Source organism: Jaculus jaculus, chromosome 14 (genome assembly GCF_020740685.1).
Source record: "Jaculus jaculus isolate mJacJac1 chromosome 14, mJacJac1.mat.Y.cur, whole genome shotgun sequence".
Lineage (NCBI taxonomy): Eukaryota > Metazoa > Chordata > Mammalia > Rodentia > Dipodidae > Jaculus > Jaculus jaculus.
The window spans coordinates 84,511,758-84,532,740 of record NC_059115.1 but is presented as its reverse complement, the minus strand read 5'-3'; the positions used below and the strand labels follow the sequence as shown (position 1 = coordinate 84,532,740).

General features: G+C 37.0%; 1 protein-coding gene across 1 annotated transcript in view; it reads right to left on the bottom strand.

Moving 5' to 3' along the window:
* The window catches only part of Tbca (tubulin folding cofactor A), a 76,459-nt gene that overhangs the window by 11,319 nt on the left and 44,157 nt on the right, over positions 1-20,983 (bottom strand). The window contains exon 2 of the mRNA XM_045134234.1: positions 2,489-2,594. Coding sequence (XP_044990169.1) covers positions 2,489-2,594 — 106 coding nt within the window. The remainder of the gene's footprint in view (positions 1-2,488; positions 2,595-20,983) is intronic.

Below are 20,983 nucleotides of genomic sequence, written 5' to 3'. Positions count from 1 at the left end.
ATGTGGATATGTATGTAGTCAAAGATATAGCCAATATGTAGCTAATATCTAAATTTTATTTTTATATCCAGTGTGTATGCATGCCTATGTGCATATGATGATGGTGCATGTGGATGGGCCTATGCTCCACCTCATGTTGCTATAAACAAGTCTGGTCTGAGAGCTTTCTCCTGCCTTCACTTCCCATTGTCGTAAGTATGCTGAGATCATAGATGCATGCACCGCTTTTCATCATCTTTATGCAGGTGCTGGGGAATTGAACATAGGCTGGCAGGTTTGGCAAGCAAATGCTTTTAAGTACTGAGGATCTCCCCAGCCCTCTGAGGCTAATATTTTTAAATAACAGTCAAAATATGGGATTTAATACTTAATCTGTCTATAAGGTAGTTAATATTAAAATACTAAATACTAAAAGATGGTAAATACATAAAAATAAGTGAAAGAAATGGATTCTGTGATAACATGTGACATTACATGTATAATTTTATTTAGAAATGGAACACATTTATTACCCCCCAAACTCCATGTCATTTACTACTTCAACTTCAGCCATAGGGATATAAACACATAATTTATGGTAAAGAGAACAGGACAGAGTAAAATGTTAAATGAAGCCACCAGTTATAGAACAAGGTCAAAAAGGACCTGAATTAGGCTATATACTATATAATAGGGTTTTCCCACTAAGTTGAGAAAACAATAGAGGACATTAAAATGTAACAGGTACAAAAGTAATCATACCATTTTAAGAATCAGAAAGCTAACTGGATGTAGTAGCTCATGCCTATAATCCCAGTACTTAGGAGGCTGGGGTAGAAAGATCACTGTGAGTTCTAGGTTGGCTATAATAAGGACTCTGTTTCCAAATACCACCACCACCACTGCTGCTGCTGCTGCTACTACTGCTGCTGCTACTACTACTACTATTAGTAGTAGTAGTAATAGTAGTAGTAATAATAATCAGAAAGTTACATTTCATGTGTAAATCTATTTGACAACAGTTCATAAAGGTTAACATATCAAGGGACATACTCTATATATCTGCTTCCATATTCTTCTCCAATTTTGGAGTATCAGACACATGAATGTCTTATACATACAAAATACTATCCACACATAAAGGAAGGTAGCTAAAGAAAACAGAAAGGGTTTCTTCCTAGATAGGCAAAGGAGAAAGATTTCAGGTACTTTTGCGTTGCTTTTGCACCACAGAAAGCAAGAATCCATTTTAAGTAATTAATTTTGTTGCTATTTGAATTGTTACCATTTGTAATATAAGTTATATGGTGAATCCTAGAGATAAAAATCTGTGTAAGGTTGTTCAGATTGTTTTCTTCCTAGTGAATATGGATTTTGTTTTAAATGCACTGGACATTGATTTCAAGATGAACAAGTGATCTGACATGCAATATAAGGAGCTTACTTGACTGCTGGGGTGGGAATGAAACAGAATGTCAGCAAGGAGATATGTCAACGAAGAGGATTTTACACCAGTTCTGCCAGGAGATGATAAGAAACTGGAGTAGAATGGTACTAGTAGAGAGAAAAGCGGAAGGAGTAGCAAGTAGCTACATTTTTGGTTTGGGTATCTGGAGTGAGCTGCTATGCCATGCCTTGAGATAAGGAACATGAAAGAACAACTAGCTTCTTTCTGGAGTGGAAGGACAGACTGAGCTTTGGGAAGATCAAGACTGCTCAGAAGGATATGAAGACTAGCTTCTTTCTGGAGTGGAAGGACAGACTGAGCTTTGGGAAGATCAAGACTGCTCAGAAGGATATGAAAACTAGCTTCTTTCTGGAGTGGAAGGACAGACTGAGCTTTGGGAAGATCAAGACTGCTCAGAAGGATATGAAAAGCAAGTAATTAGTTGAACATGCGCATCTGGAAAGGTCAAGCCCAGAGATACAAACTTAGGAGTGATTATTACTAGAAGAATGAGTACCAATCAAGCAGGGACACAACCCCCTCCTCGCCCTTTCAAGGTAGGGTCTTGCTCTAGCCCAGGCTGACTGTAATTCACGCTGCAGTCTCAGGGTGGCCTCAAACTCACAGCAGTCCTTCTATCTTGGCCTCCCAAGTGCTGGGATTAAAGGCGAGCACCACCATGCCCAGCAAGCAGGGACTTTTTGTTTGCTTCATTTTTGTTGTTATTATTTTGTTGCTTTTTAAATGCTACATCTAAAAGACTGCCCAAAGCAGCGTTTGGCATGTACCTGGTATTCAATAAATTCTGCTGAGTGAATAAATGAACAGACATAAGATAGTATTTACTATAGAATAACAGAGATGATTTAGAGAAGTTGTAGAAAGAACTATTAAAGGTTTGAACATCTCCAGTACCTGGAGAGTCAAACATGGGTTCTCAGGCTTTTTTAAATGGAGGATCCAGAAGTGAAGAACAGAACCATCTTTAAGGGCTGTTGTGAAGAATAGTTAATATGGTACTCCATCGGTCTTAAGATAGTACTGTTTAAGAAATCATTTTACCTGCTTTTTAATGGCATAATTTTCACCATCTTCAGCTTTCATTTTTTCAACCTTTTCTTCTTGCTGTTTTGCTTCTTTTTCATACATCACCTTTTCTTTGACCAATCTGTAAATATGCCAAAGTTTTCAGACAATTAGCTTTTTCTCTAAAATTCTTTAGAGAATTGTGGTTTATTCAGACTACAAGAAAAATGTAAATACAAAACATAGTTAAAATACTAAAGTAGATATATTAGACATGAAGGGGGGAGAAAAATACTTTAGCCATAGACAGAAGTAGGATTCTTGTGCTCTTAAATCCTCTACCCAAGTAAAACACATGCAGTTTATGGAGGCATGAAATTCTTATTTTTAATGGAATACCCTTTCCATTACATTTACAATGTGAAAATAACAATCAAATTTATTACATAGTAACACTTTTGTATTGTGCTTTTTCACCCCAAGACAGGGTCTCACTCTATCCCAGGCTGACCTAGAACTTACACTGATACTCCTACCTCAGCTTACTGAGTGCTGGGACAAAAAACATGCACCACCATACTTGGCTTTTTTTATTTTTTATTTGAGAGAGAGAAATAGGCAGAGAGGTAGAGAGAATGGGCATGCCAGGGCCTCCAGCCACTGCAAACAAACTCCAGATGCATGAACCCCTTGTGCATCTGGCTTATGTGGGTCCTAGGGAATTGAACCAGGGTCCTTTGGCTTTGCAGGCAAATACCTTAACTGCTAAACCATCTCTCCAGCCCTTGTATTGCTTTGTTATTGATATGTTTTCCACAACTTTATATATGTTCCTGAAAGAACACAATGTGTAAAAGCTTAGCTTAGTGGGGGTTAAAAATAAGTATACTGCATGTCAAATCTCCAAAACAAATTAGAGTATTTTCTTTTCTTATTTTGTTCATTTTTATTTATTTGGAGTGAGAGAGAGAAAGAGGCAGATGGAGAGAGAGAGAATGGGCACACCAGGGCTTCCAGCCACTGCAAATGAACTCCAGATACATGTGGCCCCTTAGGCATCTAGCTATTGTGGTTCCTGGGGAATCGAGACTTGAAGCAGGACCCTTAGGCTTCACAGCCAAGCATTTAACTGCTAAGCCATCCCACCAGCCCAGATTAGAGTATTTTCAACAACAAACTTGTTCAACATCTACTGGGTATTTAATTTTATGTCAAACTTTCCTTCTGCCAGGAAGTAGATTAGATTTAATTTAGAGGCAGCTCTTTCATAGATATATAGTGGTAGCAAGCCAGTATGAATGTGCTGAAGCAAGAAAATATTAGGGTTAGGGTCAGGAAGATATTTGGTATTAAGAAATAGTATAATATAAAGTTCTATGGATCATTTGTTAGATGAATTTAATTAACCATAATAGCTCTAATTACCTTTATTCTGGTTAATCAAAGATTTATTATAAAAGAAAAGGGTAGCTCAAGAATGTATTATATCATTCCTACCTAGATAATCTGCACACAGACCATAGGAAAAAGCTTTCTGGGGCTGGGGCGAGCTCAGTCAGTAGAGGTTGCCTTCCAAACATGAAGACCTGAGTTTGATTCCGAGAAACCAGGTTTTTAAAAAAAAGCCAGGTATGATTGCGTGTGCCTGTAATCCCAATGCTGTGAAGGTGGACACAGGCAGGTCCCTAGTGCTTTGCTGGCCAACCAGTCTAGGACACATGTTGTGCTCCAGCCCCATGAGAGATCCTTTAAAAGGTAGATAGCACCTAAAGCACAAACCCAAAATGTCCTCTTGTCACCACACTTATGTCCCCAATATACAAAAGTTTTCTGACTCTTAAACACAATGAAAACAGTTTTTTCATGTCACTTGATTACTCTTCTATCCATGCTGCTGGACTGGGAGGTAGAAACCCTATTTAGAACATGGTAACTTTTGTGGAGATTTTTTTTTTTGTTTGTTTGTTTGTTTTTTTGGTTTTCCGAGGTATGGTCTTGCTTGAGCCCAGGCTGACCTTGAACTCATGGCAATCATCCTAGACTTCTGTCTCCTGAGTGCTGGGATTAAAGGCACATGCCAACACACACAGCTTGCAGTGATTTTAAAATGTAGTTCAAAATATGATTTGATTTGTAATGGACTCAAGTTTTCAAATCCTTAAAGAAAGGCAAAAGAGAAACAAAACCACCAAACTCTTGCATAGGAAGATTTAAGGTCAGATTTTTAGCCTGGGATTTAAATCCACAAACACCAGACAATAAAATACTGATTTCAGTTTTGAACTTTGAGGTGTCTGTCCCTCGCCTGCTCACTCTCCATGATTCAACACTACTTCTAGACATTAAGGTGAATAATAAGACATTAATAGTTCATACAACAGAGTACTGTGAACCTCACATACACCTGAAATATCTCCAATGAAAATGAAGTACAAAATAGAGTATACATTTTTTGGGGAGGACACATGTGGAGGTGAGAGGACAATTTTGAGTGTCAGTTCTCATCTTCCACCTTGTGTGATGCAGGGTCTTTTATTGTTCATGGCTGTGTTTGCCAGGCTAGCTGGCCTGCAACCTTCCAAGGAATTCCCCTGTCTCTGCCTCCCATTTAGGCACAGGTACCCTGAGATATGAAACTACTTTGTGGTTAACAGAGGGACAAGCCTTCCAAGTCATTGGATGTGACTTGAAGGATGTGAGGTAAACAAGGAGGCCTTTATTTTATGCCTTTCAACAGAATCTGAATTCTTCACATATGCATAAATGAGCAGCACAATTTTGTATAATTTTAAAATGTGTTATATTTACCAATTTTCTATGAGTATAGAATCTCCTTAATAGCTGTAATTTTCTAAATGTTATACTTCAATATAATAATAGTTAAAATAACAAATACAAAGTAAGGTTACTGCACTGCAAAGGCATAATTAACTAAAAATATTTTCCATTAATCTTACAAACCCACACTTTTAGAAAAATAGTATAGCACCTTCAAAATCTGTTAACTTAGCTAGGCATGGTGGCACATGCCTTTAATCCCAGCACTCAGGAGGCAGAGGTAGGTGGATTGCTGAGTTCAGGGCCACCCTGAGACTACATAGTGAATTCCAGGTCAGCCTGGGCTAGAGAACAAGACCCTACGGGGGGCGGGGGGGGGGGGGGAATCAGTAACTTTAAGTACACAAAAGGACAATAAAGAAGTAAATAAGCACAGTAGTAAGGATAGCTACAAGGAGAAATAGAAGTACAACCATCAAGGTGAAAATCAAATGCTAGCACCCTACTTAACATTTTATGTATAACATAACATGCTTTTATATATGCAAACTAGTGTTTCCCAAATTAATCCCTGGTACACTAGTGGTCAAACATGTTTAAAAAGTACTGCCTGCCCACTCTTAAAGCTATATAGGCATTTGGTTGCATACAGGAGTATTTTTATTTTTTTTAAATGCAGGGTTTCACTCTAGCCTAGGCTGACTTAGAAATCATTCTGTAGCCCAGGCTGGCCGTAAACTCATAGTGTTCCTCCAACCTCAGGCTTCCAAGTGCTAAGATTAAAAGTGTGTACTACCACACCTGACCTTAAATCTCCAGAATGGCTGCCTCAACACAGGTTTGATGTGTTTTGAAGAAACTTTTCATTTACATTTAAACATATTGCTCATAAAATGTTAATTAAAATGAAAGGTATGGAGTACACAAGAATCAGAGATCCTGGACTCTATTTTAATTTCACAGTCTTTCTTATTCCGAGTAGAATTTTCCCTGTTACAAACTTGCATTTATGGCCGTATGATAACTAATACTCCAACACCAAGCCATGCTAAGTATATAGATGACAGGCCAATGTAAGTAAAAGTGGCAAGAAGGGCTAGGATTCTAACTCAATAGCCAAGAAGGTGCTTACTATATAAGTTGGCTCTATGTTCAATATCTAGAATTTCCCTACAACACATAGTAAGCAACTCTGATATGCTGATATTTAGAAAAAGTTTTTATCATGGATATTTTCAAATGAAAACAATATAGTGAAAGTAGTATGATGAATACCAAGTACTCATCACTCAGCTTAAACAATTACTAATGTTTTAGCAGTCTTATTCACCTTGTCTCTTACCACTCCAAAGATTTTTATTTATTTGCAAACAAAGGGAAAGGGAGAATAAAGGAGGTAGAAGAACTGGGAAAGGGAGAGAATAAAAAGACATATCGTAGGGCCTTTTGGAGCTGCACATGAACTCCAGACACATGCACCACTTTGTGTATCTGGCTTAATGTGGGTTCTGGGGAATAGAACCCAGGCCAGCAGGTTTTGCAAGCCAGCACCTTCAACTGCTGAACCATCTCCCCCCTTATATTATTTTAAAATTATTTTTATTTATATGAGAGAAAGGATATGAATATGGGTACAACAGGGCCTCCTGCCACTGTAAACAAACACTAGACACACGCGCCACTTTGTGCATCAGGCTTTCTGTATCTGGACTGTCAGGTCTTACAAGCAAACCCTTTAACCACAGAGCCCTCTCTCCAGCCCCTTAAATTTTTAAGTATTTGTTTTCTCTCTAATTACATTTTGTGTGAACTACATTTCTAGTACATTAGGTTTATTTTTGAAGTAAAAAGCCTATCCTTATAACTAAATGAAAATTAACTCAAAATTGATTAAACTGCCAAAGAGCTAAAGTTATAAAAACTCCAAGATGAACACATGGAGGTAAATTTTGGTGCCCTTAGATTGGGTATTTTTCGATATGACACCAGAAGTACAAGAAAATAAAATGAAGTGTAATAAAGTGGCTTTTATCAAAATTCAAGTATTTTTTTTTTTGTTATTTTTGTTTATTTATTTGAGAGAGACAGAGAGGGACAGAAAGACACAGATAGAGAGAAGGAGAGAGAATGGGCATGCCAGGGCCTCCAGCCACTGCAAACGAACTCCAGACGTGTGTGCCCCCTTGTGCATCTGGCTAACATGGGTCCTGGGGAGTCGAGCCTCGAACTGGGGTCCTTGGGCTTCACAGGCAAGCGCTTAGCCACTAAGCCATCTCTCCAGCCCAAAATTCAAGTATTTTATGCTTCAAAGGATACCATCATATAAAAAAGGATGCTGCCCCAAAAAAGCAAGGGCTGGGCACATGGCTCAGTAGGTAAAGTGCTTGCCTTGCAAGTGTCAAAACCTGAGTTTGACCCCAGAAGACACATTTAAAATATTTTATTTTTATTCATTTATTTGAGAGAGAGAAAGAAAGAGAGAAAGAGAGAATGGGTATGCCAGGGTCTCCAGCCACTGCAACAGAACATGCGCCACCTTGTGCATCTGGCTCACTTGGGTCCTGGGTAAATCAAACCAAGGTCCTTTGGCTTTGCAGGCAGGCATCTTAACTGCTAAGCCATCTCTCCAGCCCCCAGAAGCCACATTTAAAAAGCCAGGTGTAGTAGTGTGTGCTTCTAATCTCAACACTAGGAAGGCAGAGAAAGGTGCATTCCCAGGGCTCATTCATTGTTCTACTTAGTCTACCTAGTTGGTAAGTTCCAGGCCAGTGATCCTCTTTCAAATATGGTGGATGGCATCTGAGGAATGACACACACACATACATACACCTGCACACCCACGATATGAATTTACACACATACCAATGCACAAAAGTGAGAACTGCATAATATAAAATATTTGCAAAACATATGTATGATAAATAATTGGATAGCACACAATTTAATAAAAAGACAAGTAGCAATTTAAAAATTGGCAAAGGATCTGAATAGGTATTTCTCTAAAGAAGACCTACAAATGTGCAACAAGCACACAAGAAGAATTTCTACATCATTAGTTATGAGTAAAATGACACTTCATTTCCATCACCCAAACAGGTAGTAAACAGCAAATGGTGCAAAGACAGAAAGAAGATGAAACCATTTGGTTCAGTGGCTCTGGAATTAAACAATTCCATTCCTAGGTATATGCTCTAGAGAGATGAAAACATATGTCCACATCTAGCATGTCTATAAATGCCCTAAGAGGCCAGGCGTAGTGGCACACACCTTTAATTCTAGCACTTGGGAGGTATGGGTAGGAAGATCACCAAGGGTTTGAAGTCACCCTAAGATTACAGACTGAATTTCAGGTCAGCCTAGGCTACAGCAAGACCCTACCTCAGGAAAAAAAAAGAAAAAAGAAAAGAAAAGAAAAGAAGAAATAAACAACAACAACAACAACAAAAAAAACCCAAAATGTCCTAACAGCATTATATATAACAGATAAAGTGTGAAAACTCAAAGGTCCACTTACAAATAGATAAACAAAATGTGATAGATCTATTCAATGAAATGTTACTTGGCAATACAAGAAGTACTAATGCAAGCTATTACATAGATGGACCTTGAAAACAGTATACTACTGTAGAAGAAGCCACACATAGAAGGTCACAAATTGTACAGTTCAATTTCAGTTGGGAACAAGGAATCTATGGGGCATTATACTATAGCCTATTCATGTTATACAGCAAATAGCTTATATAACTTTGTCCATTTCTGAGACTTTGTGTTAGGCTAAATGTAAAGCTGATGGACTAATTAAGCTGATGGAAATTTCAATGCAGTATAATGTGTAGGCTGTTAATGGTGATTGCTAGTTGCTTTTAGTCAGGTTTATGGTGGGAATTGGAAGAAAAAGCATAGCACAGGGTATGAGAAAGTTGCAAGTTGGCCAGAAAAGCTGGTGTCAAGGAAGTATGATAGCTAAGAGATTTGCTCTGTAAAAAGAAGCTAGCACTTTGCACCAGACAGTAAGAAATATGCCAGAAGGGCATTTCAGGAATTGGCAGGGCCCAAATCACTGGAAGCAAAAATGTGTAAAGGTAGTAAACTCATTTGAAGACTGTCTTCAGAAGACAGTAGGTAAGTAGCACTCTGAGACCACTTGGAGCTGTGGTCCCAAGTTAGCTTGGCTGTAGACCTAGGTATTACCCAGGTGATGCTGGTTTTGCAGGAATGTAGAATGGCAGATTTATGGAATCATATGTCCTTCTCTGTTAGCTTACTGCTATAAGGGAAGCAGTTCTTTTTACCACTTTCTTCCATGATGTTCTGCCATACCACAGGCCCAGAAACATCGGTACCAACTGACCATAAACTGAAACCTTTGAAATAAAAGCCAAAATAAATCCCTCTTCCTTAAGTTGTTAGCTCAGGTATTTGGTCCTACCAACAAAGGTTAACTAACACAAGCCTGTGACATTTTATTACACAATATTTTTTAAAAAATATATGGAGGTATATATGCACATACATAAGTACATACACATGGGTCACAGTGTGCATGTGAAGGTAAAAGGACAACATTGAGGTGTTTGTCCTCTCTCTCCCACCTTGTATGAAACAGGATCTCTGTTCACTACTTGGAATGTCAGATTAGGTGTTTCATGAGCTTTAGGATCCTCCTATCTCCTACTGCTGTATTGATTCCAGTATTAGGGATCCAATATCTGGTCATCAAGCTTGTAGAGCAAGTATGTTTTAACCAATAAGCCATCACCCCATCCCTAAACAAAATATTTAAAATATATGATACACAAAGTGAAATCAGACTAGGTCTTTTCAGTCAACCAATACTTATATACTTTGTTTTTGTCCTAATGTGACAAGCCACTTTTGTCAAACATTATTGGGGGGGGGGAGCCAAATCACAAATATTAAATCAATCTATTCTTACTGTTATCCATCAGCTGACATAATTTAAGAAAATAGTATTCTGCCAGGCATGGTAGCACACACCTCTAATCCCAGGACTTGGGAGGCAGAGGTAGGAGGATCACCATGACTTTGAGGCCATCCTGAGATTACACAGTACATTTCAGGTCAGCCTGGGCTAGAGAAAGACCCTACCTCAAATACAAAACAAAACAAAAAAAGGTAGGAGTATGCTGGATTTTCTAGTTTAAACAATCAAGTAATATAAATATATAATAAAGTAATCGAGGTTTCGACAAAGATATTGCACAAAGATATAAAATTAAAAAGAAAAATAAGGAAAATGTAACATCAAGAGAAAAGAAGATAAATTTGAGGGGTTCACTGTATGACCAATGAGAATTTTGAGTAGAATATTAGAAAGCAGGGAAGATTTTTTTAAGAATAAAGTTTACTAGAGGTAGAAAAAAAAATCCAGCACACTTAAATGAAAGGGTTTCATAGGTGCCAGATAGGCTCAATAAGAAACAAATCCTCATCTTATGTATACTAAGAACTTCCAGAGCTCTAAGATAATTAAAATTTTCAGAAATAGCAGAAATAGGTTACCTACAAAAAAGGAAGAAACAATGACATTACATTTCACATTAATCACACTAGACATCAAGAAGACAATGGAGCAATTTCTCCAAAGTTCTGAGAGAAAATGATTTATAGCCTGAATTTATAACTATAATAAAGAGTGAGGGAAAAATCATTAGCTCATTTAGCAATTATTTATTGAGGGGCTACTATGTGCAAGACAGGATTTTATGTATCAAAGACATAGTCATGAATAAAACTATAAAGCTCTGTCCTATTGCACATTTTTAGTGCAGAAAATAAAGACAAATAACAAACTAGCATTGAAGATGTGGCAAGTGTTAAAGAGGGAAAAAAATGGAGGAAAGATCAGAAAGCTAAAGTCAATATAAACCAAAACTCTAATGAAGGCTGGGGGGAGTAGATGCCACAATTAAACTGTTAATTAGCTCTGGAAGACAGTATACATGTGAATCTTAGTGTGGGCTCTGAGACTACAGAGAACATCTCTATGAAGAAGAATAGAATTTCAGGGCATGATGGCACACACCTTTATTCCCAGCACTCAGGAGGCAGAGGTAGCAGGACTGCCTTGAGTTCAAGGCCACCCTGAGACTACATAGTGAATTCTAGGTCAGCCTGAGCTAGTGAGACCCTGCTTCAAAAAACCAAAAAGAATAAAATAGAATGTAAGAAAAGAAAACAAGTAATAAGGCAGATGATATTACTATGATAAATAACACATTTTTTTCCTCTTAATTGTACAGAGGAAAAACAATTAGAAACTTCAGAATCTTCTGAACAATTAAGTTGTAATAAGAGGCAACTGATGAAGAAAAAAACTCCATCTAACCTGGATTTGTAAAAATGATTTTGGGCTGGGGAGTTTGCTCAGTGGCTGAAGAGCTTGCTTGCAAAAAAGCCTGCCCAGGTGGCCCCAGCACCCAACGAAAACCAGATGCACATAATGTTGCATGCATCGGGACTTATTTGCAGCAGCTAAGGGGTCCTAGCAAGCCCATTCTCATTCTCTCTCTCTGCTTGCAAATGAATAAATAAAATTTTTAAAGGATGCTCTCTTTTGTGCAACAGAGCATCTGTACAGAATGAAATGTAATCTGATACTTTGTACCACATATAAAGCAATATAGTCAACATGTTCATTTTCAACTTCACTGGTGTTTTTAAGGACTGTTTAAAGACTAAGGAATGATCATCAATGTTTTTTTTTTTCTTCATAAAAACTATGATATAAGTGGTGGTTAGGATGGCCTTATGTCAGCTGATAGAACAACATTTTCCAAATATTGTAAAACCTATGCAGCCAATTTCTTGTACAAAGACCTTGTTTTAGATTTCAATTTTGTAACAGATAAAGGAAACTTACTGAGGATCTAAATGGCATGTTTTGGTATTTTATAGTACTTAGTACTTATACCCTTGTAAGTATTATCCCCATTTACAGTCTTATTAATTATGCTTCCCAACATTTTAAGCCTTTTAAATTAAAATAGAGGGCTGGAGAGATGGCTTAGCAGTTAAGGCACATGCCTGCGAAGCCTAAGGACCCAGGTTCTCTCCAGGTCCCACGTAAGTCAGATGCACATGGTGGTGCATGAGTCTGGAGTTCATTTGCAACGGCTGGAGGCCCTGGTGTGCCCATTCTCTCTCTCTCTCTCTCTCTGTCTCAAATAAATGGGAAAATAAAATCTTAAATTAAAATAGAACTGAACTAAGATCTGTCAATAATTTAGAAATAAATAAAATCTAAAACTATTGTAGTGAAGAAATAAAAATGATTACTACTAAAAAATTAAGCTAAAGACAGTAACACTAATGACGAAGCCTTATTTGCTCTCCTCAAATCAGCTGTTTGGTGAAGTTCAAACAGTTACAACTAAAGATTTAGTGATGGCATTGGTATCCTATGGAACATGACACATAATAAATTTAGACAAAAGCTCCAAACATTCAAAAGATTAAAATTAAAATATGAGCCAGGCATGGTACACGCCTTTAACCCCAGCACTCAGGAGGCAGAGGTAGGAGACTCAACATGAGCTCAAGGCCACCCAGAGACTACATAGTGAATACCAGGTCAGCCTGAGCATGGAACATGACACATAATAAATTTAGATAACAGCCGGGCATGGTGGCACACAGCTTTAATCCCAGCCCTCAGAAGGCAGAGGTAAGAGGATCGCCTAGAGTTCAAGGCCGCCCTGAGACTACATAGTGCATTCATTCCAGGTCAGCCTGGGCTAGGGTGAGACCCTACCTCAAAAATAAAAATAAATAAATTTAGACAAAAGCTCCAGTCATTCAAGATTAAAATATGAGCCAGGTGTCGTGGCACACACCTTTAATTCCAGCACTTGGGTAGCAGAGGTAGGAGAATCACCATTGAGTTCAAGGCCACCCAGAGACTACACAGTGAATTCCAGGTCAGCCTGAGCTAGAGTGAGACCCTACCATGGAAAACAAAACAAAACAAAATTAAAATATGATGGGGCATGATGGTGCGTGCCTTAAATCCCAACACTTAGGAGGCAGAGGTAGGAGGCTCACTGTGGAGGCCAACCTGAGAGCACATAGTGAATTTCAGGACAGCCTGGGCTAAACTGAGCCAAGATCCTATCTTGAACACCTCTTAAAAAATAAAAACATAAATAAAATTAAAATATGTTAAAGGGGCAAAAAAGCATATAGTGATGATTTACTGTGAGTTAAGAAGTGTAAGCCAAAGCATACTGATGTCATTTAACCCTCCAGGCAGCCCTATAAAATAGGTACTACTAGTTTTCCCATTTTAGTAATAATGACATTGAACCATGGAATTTCAGTGTCTTATCCAAATCCTCATAGCTACTAGGTATCGAAGGACTGTTTTACTCTAAATTCCACTGCTGGATTGTAGTTGTATGCTGCCACACCTGCCTTCATTTGAGGCTTTTTAATGACCATAAAAAGGACAAGTAAGGAATGGCCCTGAATCTTAACTATATACACTTTGCCACAAACACTAAGTCATGAGGCTTTGAAGTTGACCTCCATTTCTTCACTAAAGAACTAATGAGGATTTTTTTTATTGTTTGTTTGTTTATTTATTTATTTGAGAGAGAGAGAGAGAGAGAGAGAAAGAGGCAGTTAAAGTTTAAAGTTAGAAATGCGTTCAAATTATGCCCAGGATTTCTATAATCGCCAACTCGGTTATTCCTTCATTTTTTTGTTTATTTTATTTATTTGAGAGCGACAGAGAGAGAAAGAGGCAGAGGGAGAGAGAGAATGGGCACGCCAGAGCCTCCAGCCACTGCAAACGAACTCCAGACGTGTGCACCCCTTTGGGCATCTGGCTAGCGTGGGTCCTGGGGAAATCGAGCCTCAAACCGGGGTCCTTAGGCTTCATAGGCAAGCGCTTAACCACTAAGCCATCTCTCCAGCCCTATTCCTTCATTTTTTGCTAAGAGAAACTGATCTTGATTATGAGCATACAAAGAAGCCATAATAGGTTAACTCTCTTTTGCTAAGTGCTAGTGTAGGCACATGCAAGTGACTAGAACTACCAAAGGTCTCTGCTGAGAAACTTGTCACCATTCCTAAATGGAATATCAATTCTGTTATGTCCTGGACACTCACTTGTAATTCTGTAGAATCATGAGGAAATCAATTTTAAAGAACAGTCATTCTGGGCTTTCTGAGAACTTCATTCCATCATGACACTGTTAAACTATTAAATTAACCAGTCCCTTTAAAGTATACTACCTGTAGATTTCTTAATGTATGAACTAATAAACATACCTATGGCTTAAGCCATATAGAAGTTTTGTTTTTCTAATACTTGGGCTAAAGTATCTGAAGTGATGGAGTCATTAGACTATTCCACAGGCTCAGAAATAATGCTTTTGACTTTGTAATAATTCATTCCAAACTGATAAATAACTTAGAAGTTGAGACATTTCATTTTTTCTTGCCATACATTTGAAGTAAGGAATAAACTATAAGCCCCCATTGTTCGACTAAGAAACATCCCATATAAATCTTATGCATGACTATTGTTAACATTTAACACAAAACCATTTTGAAGCTTTAAAAATTTGTTTTTAAAATAACTGTGGTGTTTATTAAGGTCAAAATTCAAAGTATTATCCTTTATCGTATTTTCAATTTATAAAATACTTCTATAACATATAGGATACTGGGTATAAAACAGTAAAAGAAAATCAGGGCCTCCTAAACTATGACTTAGAGAAGCATGGAAATTAAGTAGCTAGAGTTAACATCTAAAGTTAAGGCAGCAAGTACAGAGGATATCATGTATATAGTAGTAGAGAAATTATATTCAACTACAACTATGATGCTCATTTAGGCAACTGCAAATGAACTGCCTTAATTAAGAATCCTCACTTGGGCTGGGGAAATAGCGGTTAAAGCGTTTGCCTGCAAAGCCTAAAGACCAGGGTTCAATTCCCCAGAACTCATGTAAGCCAGATGCACAAGGGGGTGCATGCGTCTGGAATTTGTTTGCAGTGGTTAGAGGCCCTGGAATACCTAGTCTCTCTTTCTCTCTCTCTCTCTCTCTCTTAAATAAATAAATAAATAAATAAACAATTTTTTTTTTAAAAACAATCCTCACTAGTTCTTTAGTGAAGAAATGGAGGTCAACTTCAAAGTCTCATGACTTAGTGTTTGTGGCAAAGTATATGTGGTTAAGATTCAGTGCCATTCCTACTTGTCCTTTTTATGGTCATTAAAAAGCCTCAAACGAAGGCAGGTGTGGTGGCATACAACTTCAATCCAGCACTTTGGAGGCAGCAGCAGAGGCAGGAGTATTGCCATGAGTTCAAGGCCACTCTGAGTCTACATAGTGAATTCCATGTCAGCCTGGGCTACAGTGAGATCCTACCTCAAAAAGCAAAAACAAAACAACAACAAAAAATCCCAAGTGAGATATTCAACTACTACTCACCTTCCACTGATAATTAGTCAATCTAAGATTTGGGGATCAGCTTTTGGACAAAATACAGCCATCATACTCAATTCACAAAAGCTATGATTACCTGCAGAAGATGTGTAAAGATTAGGTCCATCAACATTCCATCATGGATTTGGGAGGGGGGTTATGAGGACTCATCCCTCCCTGAGAAGCTATTGGCAGTTTCTGGAAGGGGAGTCATTTTCTTCAGCAGTATAGCTACTGGTAAACTTCTCATGCTCCAGAAAATAACACTATATCCATGCTCATGCAAGCAACAATAATTAAAATAAATGGGACGTAAATACAAACACATTCAGAGACATGAAAATAGGAAGGGGGAACTATAACAGGAGTGGAGTAAGAGTGTGAGGAAGGTGAATATGATCAAAATAAAGTTTATAATTGTAAGAAATTGTTCAAAATGCATTTTTAAAAAAATTTATTTATTTATTTGAGAGCGACAGACACAGAAAGACAGATAGAGGGAGAGAGAGAGAATGGGCGCGCCAGTGCTTCCAGCCTCTGCAAACGAACTCCAGACGCGTGCGCCCCCTTGTGCATCTGGCTAACGTGGGACCTGGGGAACCGAGCCTCGAACCGGGGTCCTTAGGCTTCACAGGCAAGCGCTTAACTGCTAAGCCATCTCTCCAGCCCTCAAAATGCATTTTTATCTGGGACTCAGGGCTGGGGCTATAGCTCAGCGACAATGTACTTGCCTAGCATGCTTGAAGCTCTGCATTCAATCCTCAATACCAAAAGTAAAAGCAAGGAAGGAAATATTTTGGAGTAAGACAAACCAATGGATTTCCAGCAGTATCCTACCTTAATGAAACTTAAACAAAAATGCTACACACAAAGATAAAATGAGATAGGGATGGAGATATTGCTTGTTCTAGGTGGAATACATCCATCCTTTCTTCCTCACTCCCCTCCCCATTCTTAAATGTCTAACTCAAATGCTGTCTGTAAGAGGAACATCCTATCATCAACTCTCCCAAGCCAACACTAGGTCCTATGTATATTTATCTCCATCATCACAATAGGGTCATACTTTGTTAATGTCTACTCTTGAAAGCAAATGTCCTTAAAGTCTGGTAATGTGCCTCACATCTGTATCTAGAAGGGACTAATCATCCTCTGAGTTAAGCACAGTAGTTATCATCATCCCCATTTTCAAATGAGAAACTGTGATTCAAAGAAGAAAAATAACTCGTGTAAGACCAGCTGGCCAAGAAATGACAAAAATCAGGATTTCAAATTATGGTTTCTCACTACAAGCATCAGTACTTTATACCATACCAAACTATCTCATGCTCAAAATACATGAAGCAGTTTTCAAAACTTTAGTCTCTTTCACCTATTCCAAAAGTAAAATCATCCATGGTTTAAAATCCAAATAGCAAAAAAAGGACAGTGAAAAGGCAACTTATCCCAACACATTTTGACCCCAGCCACTTGGCTCGCAAGACTGGAAACAATATTTTATCAATTTCTTGTATAACCTAAGTGAAAGAAATTGAATGTTTAATTTGATGGCATTTGTTACCTTATATTCTCTCAGTATCCATTAATTAATCCATTAAGCTGGAGATGGTTCAAGTTCTATTAACTGCTCAAGCAGAATATATGCTTTAATTAATTTTAATGGATCAGTTGGACAAGACATATTTTGTCAACAACTAAAATGATGCATGTAAAATCCAAAAATCAATATAATTTTTTCAATACTACAAATCTTGGGGGTTAATAAATATCAGAATTAATGATTCTAAACACATATAATATAAAGCTAATTATTTCACTAATTCTCTAAATTGTCCCTTAAAGGTTTTGAGATGTGAGATTAAAAAGTGTATGCTATGAAATGACATCATGAATAGCATGTTTCAGTTGATATGAGAAAACAGTCCCTCCCATAGAGTCTTCATCTTCATACAAAACATTACAACAGTTTTAATTACCACCAAAAATCACAAATCTCTCTGTACATTTGACTTTTTATCTTCTGTTCAGACCCATATCTCTACCTGCCTTTGTGTACCATCTCTATTTAGACATCCTACTAGCAAATGAAACAAGTTAGTGTATCATCATCATTCCTTTCTGAAATGAAACTTTTCCTAACTTAAACTGTCAACATGGGGATCCTGCCCTTAAATCTTTAAGCCTTGTGATACTGTTGGTTGGAGACCATTCAGAGACTGGTGTGCTTAATCAAAGGAGGACAGATGAAGCATGGGTGCATAGGGGAAATATGTTTACAAGTGAGGGTTTTGTGTTTTTTATAAAATATGACTGTATAAGTACTAGGTAAAATAGAGGTGGTTTGTGAGATATTCATGGGAAAAAGCACTAAGTTGTGTGCAAGTTGGTATGAGCAAGAATGATGTAATTCCAAAGAAAAAGGGATAAAAGCCAACTTTATCTTAGATGCATTAGAAGCAAGAAAATTAATCTGTAGCTGTTCTATTATTAGTTATAATTTATTTCTAAATTTTTTTTTATTTATTTGAGAGCGACAGACACAGAGAGAAAGACAGATAGAGGGAGGAGAGAGAGAATGGGCGCGCCAGGGCTTCCAGCCTCTGCAAACGAACTCCAGATGCGTGCGACCCCCTGTGCATCTGGCTAACGTGGGACATGGGGAACCGAGCCTCGAACCGGGGTCCTTAGGCTTCACAGGCAAGCGCCTAACCGCTAAGCCATCTCTCCAGCCCAGTTATAATTTATTTCTAAAATCTTTATACAGAACTTAGATCCGAAAAATGGAGAGGCATAGTAGAATGCTAGCAGAGAAATATCCTGGAACATTCAGGTAAACAATGGGCCATACTGCTATTCTAAACTAATACTGATTATTGTAACTTAAATTGTCAGAAAAAATAACATTTGATGCATGTGACTTTAGATGATTGGTGACTATCAAATCTCAGATAATTAAAGTTAGCTTCAATTAGGATATCTGTATTTTTATTAAATTATAAAATAAGCCTAATTTAATGACATTTCTTATGCATGCCTGGCAACCATCAACTTTGATCACTCTTAAAACTACTGACCAGAAAACCTGGGAGCAAAATCTGGATTTTTTTTTTTTTTTTTTTGAGGTAGGGTCTCGCTATAGCCCAGGCTGACCTAGAATTCATTATGTAGTCCCAGGCTGGCCTCAAACTCACAGCAATCTTCCTACCTCAGCCTTTTGAGTGCTGGGATTAAGAGTGTGCACCACCACACCTGGCCTAAAATTCTGGAATTTTTTTAGTTGGAAAGTTCTAGGACCCAAGGAACTCACAGCCTTGCACAGAACTGTACAGAAGTACTTTCACATGCAATGTTTACTCAATATTATATTAAGACTTGTTCAGCTGTCAAAATAGACAACATATACTTTTGTACATAGATTTCTTCTATTTTTATGTTGCTGATACTGAAGTCTTATTCAAGTCCTTTCATATAGAATGGTAAAATAACCATTAACCAATAATAACTTTTAGAAAATCCAAGAGTTGGAAATGATCCATAATATATTCTTATCAATATGTACATACAGTAATTCAGTACATACTAAAGGGCTTACATTCAATGTTTTATTTTGTACTTTGCCACATAAAAAGTAGTTTTTCTTAATGCAACCTAGATTTATAAGTCTTTCACTGCTTGTTATTTTTAAATAATATTTGGTAATAACAGTGCCTTATTTGACATAAATATAAATCTGGTTTGAAATTCCACAGTATAATTTTCTTAATTACTTCAGCTTTATTGATTCTCAAAGACTCTGAAGCCCTCCAAATCTTTCTTGTTTCCACCTTAGTTACATAGTTTCCCCAATGTTTAGTCAAATAGTCCACCCAATTTTTTGACTCACAGTAAAATATTTTACAATCTGACCATCTGAATTTGCCAGTGAGTACAAGTAGAACCAAATCTAAGATTACCATCTTTTAGCTCTTGTCTCATGAACAATATGTGTTAGTAAGTAAAAGCATTAAAAATATATATAACTTTATCTCACAAAACTAGAAGAATATCCAAAATAGGTATCCTATGGCATTTTGGGAACATCACAACTTTTTATGACTTATTGTTCTAAATGGTCTCTTCCTGGCTTATTTCAGAGGAATTATTTGGCAGAGTCTTTAAATATCTTAACTGTGGGAAAAAAATTATATGAATACAAATTTATGATAAATATCTTTATTGTCAACCTAAAAACTCTGAAATTATAGTATGTGGAGTTGAAAAAATACACAAATACTAGAATCACAGTAATATGGACTCAAACTTGTTTCTCTCTATGAGGAGAAAAACCTACCCTTTTAATTGACTATGCAAATAGAATCGAACTGCTACTCTTTTAACTGTGGTAAACTTACTTTAAAGGTGAAAAATGCTCTTCCAAAAATAATAACAGATGTGGTGAAAAAAAAAAAGTTTCTATGAACAAGTAAAGGTTGAAAAATGCTTACTCTAGTCCCTTCTTAGTGATTCAAATAGCAAAAGCTTTTGAGTAACTGTAAAATTTAAAAAAAAAGAAAGAAAGAAAATTAGCTGAACTTAAGCCTTTTTCAAAATCCCGTTTGAACATACTTAGTACAATCTAGTGTACCAGACTACACTGGCTGCAAGTTGGAATTCCACACAAGATCAATATTAAAATTCTGACCACTGCAACTGACAAATTTTTATTTCTACCTTTTTAGCATGCTAACATATAAACAGAAAAATATTCTATTCAAAGTTTCTAATTTATAGAAGTTATTAGAATATCACACTGTCAGTTTAAATAATACTTTCTTAAATCTTAATGTAGTAGCAATAATAACATAATCACATAATACTAGTATATAACCCTGTACTTAAGTATGCTTAATATTAAATAAATTAACATGCACCTTGTAACTGCCCTATCAGTTTTAAAGTTCTCATTTCTCACAATGAAATTTACATTTAGTAGAGAGTAGCTATACCATCTTGTGATATTATCAAAATATTTCATTTGAAAAAATTATAGCTAGCAAAAAATCTAATCCATTATTTTCCCAATACAAATTTCTTTAATTTACATAGTAATAAATACTTCATCAGTCTTAGGCCACAAAAATAAAGAAACACAATTTTCAAGATAATTTTTAAATAAGACAGCTTCAATATAAACTATTATCCAAATAAATCACTTTAAAACTGAGACCAATTGAACTTGACTTTAGGAAAAAAATAGAATGTGAAACATATCATTTACCCTTCTCCAAATATTAACAACTACCCACCAATTTAAACTT